Source organism: Pinus tabuliformis, chromosome J, assembly GCF_031772625.1.
Source record: "Pinus tabuliformis cultivar Carrire ecotype Pingquan chromosome J, CPIR1, whole genome shotgun sequence".
Taxonomy (NCBI): domain Eukaryota; kingdom Viridiplantae; phylum Streptophyta; class Pinopsida; order Pinales; family Pinaceae; genus Pinus; species Pinus tabuliformis.
In genome coordinates this window covers 914,116,676-914,128,330 of record NC_142295.1, presented here as the reverse complement: position 1 = coordinate 914,128,330, position 11,655 = coordinate 914,116,676, and the positions used below count along the sequence as shown (strand labels likewise).

At 41.7% G+C, this 11,655-nt stretch overlaps 2 protein-coding genes across 2 annotated transcripts in view; one reads left to right on the top strand and one right to left on the bottom strand.

Moving 5' to 3' along the window:
* Nucleotides 1-1,117: 1,117 nt before the first annotated feature.
* On the bottom strand, nt 1,118-2,215 carry LOC149229720 (uncharacterized). The gene is made up of 2 exons (XM_089381114.1): nt 1,728-2,215; nt 1,118-1,580 (listed from the first exon to the last, which is right to left on the bottom strand). The coding sequence occupies exons 1-2, from the start codon at nt 2,213-2,215 to the stop codon at nt 1,118-1,120; spliced, it is 951 nt and encodes a 316-aa protein (XP_089237240.1).
* Nucleotides 2,216-6,703: 4,488 nt separating this feature from the next.
* LOC149229719 (uncharacterized) overlaps nt 6,704-11,655 on the top strand; it is a 43,259-nt gene continuing 38,307 nt past the window's right edge. The window contains exons 1-2 of the mRNA XM_089381113.1: nt 6,704-6,974; nt 7,082-7,786. Of these exons, the coding sequence (XP_089237239.1) occupies nt 6,704-6,974; nt 7,082-7,786 (976 nt within the window). The remainder of the gene's footprint in view (nt 6,975-7,081; nt 7,787-11,655) is intronic.

Here is an 11,655-nt window from a genome sequence, read left to right as displayed (position 1 = left end):
GCCAAGGCCTCCTTTCTATTGGTTTTGGATAACATGTTTCCATCTTACTAGGTTGAATTTTTTCTTCTTGTTCTTTCCTCCCTGCCAGAGAAATAATCTGAGAACACTATCCATTTTACGATGGAAGGATGCTGGAGCTTGAGCCAGAGAAAATTGATAGAGGGGCAGAGAGGAGAGGCCCGATTTGAGAAGCACCAATCGCCCAGCTAGATTGAGCCATGAAGTTCCCCATTTATGAACTTTCCTTTTCATTTTGTCTAAGGTTAAATCCCAAACACCTGCCCTTGCATTCCCTATACTCACCGACATTCCCAAGTAACTGAAGCAGTCCCAATTTAACCTACAAGGGACACCAAAAATGTTAGCAATGTTGTGGATCGTTTGAGATGAAGCATTCCATCCATAAATGCAACTTTTGAGATGATTAATTTGACCCCCTGAGTATCTCGTGAATTTATCTAGCAAGGATTTAAATCTTCGTGCTATAACAGTGGTTGCCCCCCCAACAATAGAGTATCATCAGCAAATTGAGAATGGTTTATATTTTTTATGCCATCTTCAAATTTAATTCCAGTGATGAGGCCTGTCTGCCTCTTATGGTCAAGCGCACAGCTTAATGATTCTGCCATTAGGATGAAAAGATATGGGGATAAGGGACAACCTTGTCTTAATCCGCTTGAGGATTGGAAGGAAGGTCCAGGTCTACCATTGATAAGGGGAGCGATCCATGGGCCAGAGATACAGGCTCTTATGATATTAAGAAGGAGAGGAGAGAAACCCATTTTCTGAAGAACTACAAAGAGGAAAGAATGCCTTACCCTGTCAAAGGCATTGGCCAAGTCTAATTTCAAAATAAAGCCTTTTTCATTCCTTGAATGGCTTGAATGTATGGCTTCCTGAACCAAAAGAATAGAGTCTGAAATTTGTCTATTAGCCATAAAGCTTCCTTGGTTTTCAGAAATTAGCATCGGTAGGAGTGGTTTGAGATGAGAGGCTAGGATTTTAGTGAAGATTTTGTATGAAGAGTTAGATAATGATATTGGCCTGAAGCGAGAGAAGTTGGAAGGGCGGTTCTCCTTAGGAATGAGGGCCAGATGAGTAGAGTTTGTATAACCTCCTATTTTGCCTTTTCTCTGTATCCACTTGAAATATTGATGAGATCCTTTTTTATCAGCTCCCAGTATTCCCTATAAAAGCAGATTGGGAAACCATCCGGTCCAGGTGCCTTGTTAGGCTGAAGGCTCCAAATTGCTTCCAATATTTCTTTCTCTTTTATCTCTTCTATCAACTTTTTGTTTAAATCAGCTATGACCTTGGTTGGCAAGTGCTGTAGTAGGTCATCATAGAGTTCTTCCTCCCCTGTTTCAGTTAAGATCTCCTTAAAATGGTCTGTGGCAGCCCCTTTGATATCTGCTTGTTCAATATTTTGAGTCCCTGCACTGTGTACGATGGCTGTTATGGTATTTGTGATTTGTTGTGCAGTGGCTTGTTTGTGAAAAAAGGAGGTATTCTTATCCCCGCTTTCCAGCCAGATTTGCCTTGACTTAATGCGCCACTTTTCTTCCTCCTCTCTTTTGATTCTGCACAGTTGATTGTATAATTTTTCTTCTTATGCCTTTTCATTCTGGAAATACTCCTATTGCTCTATTACGCATTGGAGGTCTTCGATTTTGGATTTCAACTCACGTTTTTTTTCCTCAGGTTCATTGTATTTCGTTTTGGCCCACTTTTTGAGCGCTTTTTGCACATTTCTTAACTTGTTCTCCCATATGAAGCCTGGAGATCCTTCAATATGTTGACCCCAGGTGTGCTGAATGATATTTCTGGCTGCTTGGTAATCGCTCCATATGTGATTATATTTGAATGGAAGCGGCCCGAGGGGGCAGTGCATATCCATTGGTAATATAATTGGGTAGCGATCTGAGACTGCAAAGGGCAAAATGGAAGAGTTGACAACTGAAAATGAAGAGAGAAAGGATATGTTGACCAAGAACCGGTCCAGTCTCTCCATTATATTGCTACTACCCAGTCTACGATTACTCCATGTATATTTTCGATTTTTTGGAATGATATCTATCATGTCACCGCTTTGCATTATGTTTTCCAGCTGATTTCTGAATGGATCTGGCATAAAGCTTCCCCCACGCTTTTCATTGGCATGGAGGATTAAGTTGAAGTCACCTCCTAAGATGATGTTACTATTATCTTCTTCCATTATGTTTTTGCTGAGAGAGTCCCAACAAACTTCTTTATCCCTGTAGTGATTAGGGGCATAAACATTAAAAATGACAATCTGTTGTTTGCTCATGTTATTCCTCAACAATGTTTTTATCCAATGCTGTTCTATTAGTTCAGCTTCGCTATTCCATTTATCCTGATTCCAGATGGTAGTAATTCCACCAGAGGCCCCTCTCACTTCACAAATACTTCCTTTATAACACTTATGCCTATTGATAATCTTATTGATTTCTGACTCTCTTTGCTTTGTTTCCTAAATTAAGATAATGGAAGGTTTCCCCTGTGTTATAAGATCTTTTAGGGTGTTGGTTTTGGAGGGGTGCCCGAGTCCCCTGCTGTTCCATGAAAGGATTTTGATCATTTCAAACTTGTGATTCGAGGAGGTGCTCTGCCTCCCTTGTCTTTGCTTGTTGTTTCTTGATCTTTTGTGCCCTGAATGTAAGATTCTATTGGATTTTGTAGTCCTAGAGCTATATCTTTCTGTGCATTCTCGTCCCTATGCTGTTTGGAGGTCTTTCTTCCCAGCTTCTTTTGACCATCTAGAGAGGATCCCTGGTCCTTGGAGTTGCTGCGAGTAATTCTAGGAGGGAGGGGATCTGATAAAAGGGGGGGAGAAATGGTCAAAGGATGGGGGGAAGAGGGGGGTTTAGGAAGATTCAAGGGAATAGGCTCATCTTCGGGTAGGGAGAGGACGTGGAAGGGATTGGAGGATGGAGGAGATGGAAGGGATTTCAGCATTCCAGGGGATTGAGGCAAGTGAGGAGAGGAAGGAGGAGGGGATGAGGGCAGGGCGAAAGGGTTATGGGAGGAGGGAGGGGGATGAGAGGAAGGTCCAGTTTCATTGGGCAGTTTGAGACCAGGGGCTGATTTTTTATTTTTTACCACTTCCCATTGTTCTTCTTGTGAGTTATTATCAACATTAGAGAGCTTAGTGCAGCGGTTAGAAAAATGACCATACTCGTGACATACCTTACACTTGACATGGATCTGTTCGTAGTCGAGTTGTTGTATGTGCGACCATTCATCAACTTTGAGCTTGATGGCTTCTGGAAGACCTTTACCCAGATCAACCTCGACACAGATACGGGCACATGCCTGCATATTATCTCTTGGCTCACTCCGATCAATGTATTTGCTGACCGCATTTCCAATGGCGCGCACTGATTCATATCCCCAGCAATGCAATGAGAGGTGAGGGAGACAAACCCAAACAGGAACCGCATTAGGGATATCTAGCTCTGGATCGAAATCCGGTGTCCATTTGTTTAAATACAAACCTCTGGAATCCATGAAGTAAGGGCCATTGCGAAATATCAAATCCTTGTTGTCCTTTGTCTCAAAGTGGAAAGTGAAGTATCCCTTCCCGCAGAACCTAATAGCAATTTTCCCTTGAATTTTGTCTGCCCAGTTCCTTTCCACCCACCTCTGAACAGTTTTTGGTGAGGGCCAAAGACCTGTAAATTTCCCTATTAGTCCCTTTTCCGCCAAAGCAAGAATAGCCATTCTAGGCAAGGTAGGAGGAAGAGAAACCTCCTATAATCCCTCGATTTTTTTAATGAATTTGGAGATAGAAAGACGAGCTCGTTGGGGCGGTAAGGAGTTTATAAGTGCAGAAAAAGCCTGTTGTTGAGCTGCCTCCTCCGGTGGAGCCTCCGGAGGGGCCATCTGGGAGGTAGCGAAGCGTTACAGGGGAGAACAGGCGGGCTCACGCGCTGTAGAAGTTGCAGGTGGCCGCAGCAGCAGGAGCGCGCGCTCTTTGTTGGTGGTTGTTACACCTTCAAAAAAAATTAAAAAAAAAAATCTGGCTGTTTTTTATTTATTATTATTAATATATAAAATAAATAAAACTTAAAGTAATAATATTGTTTATAATTAAGGCAGAACGTTGAGATTCCGCTGGAAACTCCCTTGGACGATCCGGCAAACCCCTCCGTCTCTCAGATATCTCAGAAACGTTCTCATTTTACTTCGTCCTCAGACTCTGATAAGGATATTCCGCCGCCAGGGCAGAATAGTCTTCAACTTGTTTCGGCTCAGCCAAGCTCCACTGGATGGGTCAAAGTAAGCAAGAAAAAAGGAAAAAAAAGTCGTGTAATAGTAACTGCCCCCTCAGGGTAGTTCTCTCTGCTTAGTTCCTGCTTTTTGTTATTCCGAGCTCGCTCTAGCCCTCTCCTGGTTTTTCGTCAAGGAGCAAGGTGGAGCCTTTCCTCTTTGGCTCCCTTGCTTTTTGCTTCGCTTGCTTGCAAGCTTGATTGTACTATACTCTTCTTTTCTTAATAGAATTAGTCTTTATTCAAAAAAAAAATAAAAAAAATATTGTTTATAATTAATATAAAAAATAAAATAAAATCTAATTTAATAATAATCGTTATAATTAGTAAAACTAACATTTTTTGTTAAAGCTTAAAACTTTCTTTCCTCGGCTCTGCATCCTGCGAGATCCGCATTTCGCACGATCTGATCCTGCGAGCGTGCCTGCACTTTCCGCGTTCTGAGCCTGCGGGGGAATCCGCTGAGGGATCTGCTGCAGACTGCGGCCGCCCTGGCTGGATCTGTTGGCTTTCCATGGAGGAGTCGACTCCCTCTTCTCCTTCATCTTCCGCTGTTGAGGCCTTCAAAACCCTGCTGGCCACTTTGCCCAAGAAGAAATGCATGGAAGCAGCAAAAATTGTGAAAAAGCTCGAAGATATCCCTGAGATCGCCCTTCCGCTAGAAGGACCGATTCAAGTATCTTTGTCGCTGGTAGATCGGGCTCTGGTTGGTCAGTTTACAGGACTTTGGTCTTCCCCGAAATCAACCGAGAACTGGGTCACCAGGAACTGGGCACCTTTGATAAAAAACAAGGTAACCTCTTACTTCCTCGGGAGAGGATATTTTTTGTTTGAGTTCACTGCAAAAGAGGACAAAGATCTCATTTTCAGGAATGGCCCCTACTTCATGGGCCCTTAAGGGCTGTACTTAAATAAATGGACGCCAGACTTCGATCCGGCAGTGGATGTGCCTACAGCGGTCCCAGTGTGGGTGAGACTCCCCAACCTCCCAGTTCACTACTGGAACTGGGATTCTTTGAAGCACATAGGAAATACCCTTGGAAAATTTATAGACAAGGCCAACAGCAAGGACCAGTATGATTGTGCTAGAATCTGTGTGGAATTAGATCTGAAGGTTGGACTACCGGAAGCCATAAAAATAGTTGTAGGTCCCTGGACCCATATGCAGAAGCTGGATTATGAGCAACTACCGTTCAAATGCCGGAAGTGCCACGTCTACGGACACTTTGCTAGAGACTACCCGTCCAAAGGGGTTGAAGACAAAGGGAAGGAAGAAGGATGGAACCAGGCAAAGCGCCCAAAAAAATTTCACAAGAAGAATGCAAGCGGAAATGCCAAAACCCCTCAAGCGGGTCCTACTTAGAAACCCTCCATGGAAAGCCAAGGGAATAAATTCGAAATCCTTGGATCTGAAATCATGAACACCCATGAGACAAAAATCCCAAAGGAGGCCTCCCCCTCTAAAGCCTCCCCCTCCAGCAAAAGTATTCCAGAGAAATCAAAAGGGAATATATTAGAAGAAGAGGAGGAAACCCAAGAGTCCGAGGAATCAGAGGAAAAAGGGGAAATCGGTGAATCCTAGTCCTCTCCTAGAAGATCTACAGGAGGACGCAAGTCTACAAAGGAAAAAAGAGAACAAGAAACCTACAAGGACAAGCTCCAGGGCAGGCAGCCAACATTAGAGAAGCTCCTAGCAAAAACCCTGAAGATGACGAGGATCCAATCCCAGGGCTCTAAGGGAGCTCATCAAGGCAAAAATAAATGATGAAGATAGTCTCCTGGAATTGTAGGGGAATGGGCACCACAGCGAAGGAAGAAGCAATGCATAGTTTAATAAGATTGGAAGCCCCGGATATCCTCCTCATCCAGGAGACCAAATTGGAGGACACAGCTTTCCTCCAAGCAAGCAAAAAAATTTGGAATAAAAGTGGAGCGCATGCAGTCTTTTCCCGTGGAGCATCGGGAGGACTTGGATCGCTCTGGAATACAAATAAGTTTTCATTAATCTCTGAGTCCCTGAATACCCATTGGATTTTTTTAAAAATGCAGCATTTAGAATCAAAGGAGATTATTTGTCTGTTCAATGTGTATGCTCCTAACAATGCAGGTGAGAAAAAAATGGTTGGGACTCCATCAAAAGTCTGGCAGATCTAGAAAATCTGGAAAACATAATCATAGCCGGAGATCTAAATCTCACCCTCCTCACAACAAAAAAGAGAGGGGGGAGCATAGTCAAAGATCTGACAAGAGAATGGGCAGAAGACCTCATGCAAGACTAGGATCTGCTAGATATAAAGCCGCTCATAGGCACGTTCACATGGTCAAATAAGAGAGTTGGACCAGGGCATATAGCGGCAAGACTTGATAGATTTTTTGTTCAAAGTTCTTTCCTGCTTCTCGGTTTAGAGACTAGAATGTGTATTCTCCATAGTAGTGTTTCAGATCATAAGCCCATCAGCCTAGAATTGTTGACTGCTAAGGATCTGGGGCCCAACCCTTTCAGATTTAACTCTGTATGGACTAAAGAGACAGACTTCATGCAAAATATCAGAGATTGCTGGAAAGAGCCAGTTAAGGGCTCTACTTTCTTTGTTTGGGAGGAAAAACTTCACAAAGTAAAAGCAATGCTGAAAGGCTGGGTTAAGACCTTGCCCAATCCCGCTGTGGAAAGGAAAAAGACTCAAAGTGAGCTGGAAAAACAGCACCTCCACCTAGAAGTCGCTGAAATCACTAAAGAAGAGTTGGACAAGGAATTTAGCTACAACAAAAATTCCATAAGGCTTGTCTGGCAGAAGAAGAATTCTGGAGGCTCAAGTCAAGGAGTCTATGGCTCAAAGCTAGTGACCGAAATTCTTCCTTTTTCCACCAGCAGGCTCTAGCCAGGAAATGCCGCAATTCTATATCAGAAATTAAAAAAGATAACTGCACTTTAAAAGAATTTGCCAACATTAAGAGGGCAGCTTCAGATCACTTTGAGAAGATGTATAGCGAAGGCGTGGAGACTAGCCAAAACGAAAATTTGCTAGATGTTGTCCCCAACCTCATCACTGCTACAATAAACCAGGCTCTAGAAGGCAAAATCACCAAAAACGAAGTTAGGGAAGCCCTCTTTGCAATGCAACCCGACAAAGCCCCGGGTCTAGATGGTTTCACGCCCAGATTCCTCCAGACATGTTGGCAGATAGTTGAGAAGGAGCTCTTTAAAATGATTCAGAAGTCCCAAGAGTGTCAGAAAATCGGGGGCTGCACAAACTCAGCATTCCTCGCCCTCATCCCTAAAGAAAAAGGTGCTAACTCATTTAATACATTCTGTCCTATATCCTTATGTAATATTGGATATAAACTGATTACCAAGGTCATAGCAAACAGATTAAAGAAAATCCTCCCCAAAATCATCCCGGAGAATCAAGGTGGATTTATACATGGCAGGCAACTAGTAGATAATTTCATCTTGGTCCAAGAGGAGATTCATTCCAGTCTTCGTCGAAAAGAAAAAGGTATGATCATTAAACTCGATCTAGCTAATGCATTCGATCATGTAAGACATAAATTTATGTTTGATGTTTTGCACAAACCTGGCTTTGGCCAAAATTTTATCAAGTGGATCAGAGCTTGTATTTCTGAACCCTGGATTGTACCCTTAGTGAATGGCAGCTACTGACTTCTTCAAAGCATCTAGAGGGCTGAGGCAGGGGTGCCCCCTCTCACCCCTCCTCTTTGTGCTGCAAACCTCTGTCCCCATTTTCTATTTAAACAAGAAGCAACAAGACCAAGATATAGTTGGCATGTGCATAGCAAGAGGGGTTAAGAGAATCAACCGCGCCCTCTTCGCAGATGATACCATGTTACTAGGGGCTGCAACTCAAATGTCTGCAAGCAAATTCAAAGAAGTGCTGGAAGATTACTGTCAAGCATCGGGCAGTGAACTAAACAGGGGTAAGTGTCATATTTACTATTGGAATATCTCAGCTGTTGTTGCAAGTTCCATAGCCAGATGTCTAGGCTTTGCAACTTCAACATCTTGGACCTCCTTTAAATACCTTGGGCTACCCATTTTTCATAAGAGGGATATGAGCAAGGATTGGCATCCCCAGATAGAAAAATTCAAAGCAAAAATGCAAGCCTGGGGATCCTCCTGGCTCAACATTGCTGGAAAATCAGTGCTCATCAAATCTGTACTAAGAAACCTGTCGCTATTTCAATTCTCTGTTCTTTTGGCGCTGGTAGGAATCATTAAGAGGATGGAGGAGCTAATCAGGAAATTTCTCTGGAAAGGAGGCAAACAAAATGAGAAGAGAACTTCTCTGTTTATTGGGAAATAGTCTCCAGATCGCTACAGGAGGGAGGATTAAACTATAAAAATCTAAGCACACAGAATCTAGCAATGGGAGCCAAACTGATATGGAATATCATAGCTCCAAAGCCAGGATGGGTTCAACTAGTGCTGTGGAGGAAATATTTCAGAGGTCAAAGACTTTGGTGCCTGGAGCAGCCCAAAGACCAAATCAAATCCCCCCTCAGTACTCTAATTATTAAAATTGGCCCACTAATAAGAGACAATGCATACTGGATACCAGGAAATGGCAAACACATCAGGATATGGGTTGACAGCATAATGAACAGGCCTCCACTAGTGAGCTCGAATCTTAGGAATGAGCTAAAGGTATGGATGGATGAAGCCAATTTAAAAATACTCTGGGACATATCGAAATGGCATGGAGACAGCTGGTCTGGCTGGAAAACGATCAAAGTGCCATCTGCGTGGCAGTCAAATTATTATGCGATGTTGAAGATGCTACATGGGGTGGCTCCACTGCACTCAAGAAGAAAAGACTCGAGAGGTTGGGGACCGAAGCAGCTTGGGTATTCGGTGGCACAGGGCTACACCAAAATCATGGAGAGACCTCACGTGCCTCCTAATCCGGCGCCCTAGACTGGTATCTGGAATTTCCCTACCATTCCAAAGATCGATTTTTCCTGCTAGCTGTTATGCCACCAAAAAATCCTAACAGGTGATAGACTTCAGAAAAGGGGATTTCTTGCGCCATCAAGATGCACACTATGCAAAGAAAATCCGGAATGTGCTCTTCACATGTCACTGGAGTGCAATTTCACAGGTCTGATCTGGCATGAACTCATTGGATCATCAAAATTTATGCCCACCCTCCCCCACTCTGTCTTGGATTTTTTTGCTAGGTGGCTGGCCAGGTATCCAGGCCCAAGTCCAAAAAACAAGATAGTCAAAGCAGCATGGACCGCTATACCCAAATTCATCAGCTGGAAAATCTAGTTGGAGAGGAACAGAAGGATCTTCAGAGATAAGGAACAGCACTACAAACTAGTAGCAAGTATAGTAAAAGGTCAGTTAAATGAGTGGCTAAGAGACAAAAGCGATGACACAAATCTAAGCCAGCAGGATATTGAGTTTGGAGCAGCCCTCAACCTCAATTTCCAAAAATCGAAAATCCCACCTATATGTCTCAAATATTGGCAAATCAGGAAAAACGAAGAAGAATTTCAATCTTAGCTATCCAAGCAAACACTCCCCTCCCTTTTCTTTGACGGGGCAGCCAAGGGAAATCCAGGAATGGCTGGAGCATGAGGACTAATTATAAATTCAAAAGAAGCATCTATACATAGGTTTGCATTGGGACTGGGCCACTCCTCAAGCATACAAGCTGAAGTCATGGCTCTATTTCAAGGAATCAAAATGCTTAAATAACTGGGGCACACAGAAGCAATTGTTTTTGGCGATTCCCGAGTCATCATCAATGTAATGGTGACCAACACAAATTTAGCAGATCTTCGACTTGCAAGGACAATTACAAGAATTAAAGGCATGACAAAGCTCCTAAAACTAGAATTCTTTCATATCCTGAGAAACAACAACAAAGAAGCAGATGTAGAGGAAAATAAGGCAGCCCAGCTAGATGCTGGAACTATTCTCAGAGATAATGAAATCTCTTGGGAACCAATCCCCTAAATTTTCTATGTTTTTTTGTCTTTTGCTAAATCAGTTTGTATGCATTCATAAGCTTGGGAAATCAGCAACAAGAGTTCATGTGAAAAATTGTAAAAAGAGGCGATCCATAAGCATATGTGCCATGTTCAGCTGGTGGGAGAGATGCCAAGAAACCAGTTTCACCTTTTGTAACCGAAATTATGACTTTTTTCCAGATTGTCAATGAAATCCCATAACCGTTTCTGTAAAATAAATAAATAAATAAATTAAAAAAAAAAAAAAAAAAAAACATTTTTTGTTTTTTAATTATTATTAATATACACCACTAGATAGCTCAATTGGCTATCACTATATTATGAAGTTTTATGTAAACTGTAAATAAAATCTAAAATAACAATAGTTTTATAATTAATTAAAATAATATTAAACTTTTTAAAAAATAACAAATTCATTTTCTTTATGTTAGAACTCATTTAAAATTACATAAAATTTCTCTTTGTGAAGTGGGTCACAATTTTCATCTACAGTTCCATTTTATGCTTTATGATCAATTTCATTTAATGTATTGTATTTTATTAATTCATCTTATTATAGAAAATAATAAATATTTAAAGTTTTTTTTAAAATGGTAGAGTTTATTCTATTTTTACACTGAAAGTGTTTTACAAGGGAGAGTTCCCCAACCATTCTTCATCGACTATCCAGAACCTATAGAAAAATGGCATATATTCAATGCTTTTCTTAGGATTAGAGCATCATAACAGCATCATTAAAGGCCTGCTGGTAAAAGTGAGTTGTAATTGAACAAAAGTTTAGGGCAGAGTAGTTTTGACCTCTACATATTAGATTCGAGCTATACATGTGACTCTAACTGATCCAGGATTTTTTTCTTATAGATGCATCAGAATTACATATAACAGAGCACTTAAAAACCACGGAACATAAACATATAAAATGAAGATAAAAGAGACATGATCACACATGAGATCAAGACACAGAGATTTTATTACGGAGTTCATCGAATTTGGACTACATCTCTGGTTCCTGCTCAATAGTGAGGAGGCCTTCATTCATTAAATGGCATGGAAAGAGAGAAGTACAAGCAGATTTTTACATAAAAATCATTATACCTCCAATCTGGAATATAGCTGGAAAATGGAGTACCCAGCTCTAGAAACAAACAATACCACTGACTTCCTGGAAAAAAATCATGCAAAAACGCCTATTCGAACACCCAATTCAGATAATCGGGCCTTCTGCACCTTCTCAAAACCTCCCTGTTACTCAGACGTGGTCCCAGCCTACTGCCAGGGTCAGGGTCTACTGCACAATAGATTTTGAATTAGTCGTCCAGTCCTCTCTACCTTCTTCCAACATATTAGGGTCCTTTAAATAAGCATGGTA

Coding starts and splice junctions, on each gene's coding strand:
- LOC149229720 (XM_089381114.1), bottom strand. CDS start 2,215: ATGGAAGAAGATAATAGTAACATCATCTTAGGAGGTGACTTCAACTTA. Junction 1,581..1,727: donor GTGCAAAAAGCGCTCAAAAA/GTGGGCCAAAAC, acceptor TCAACTGTGCAG/AATCAAAAGAGAGGAGGAAG.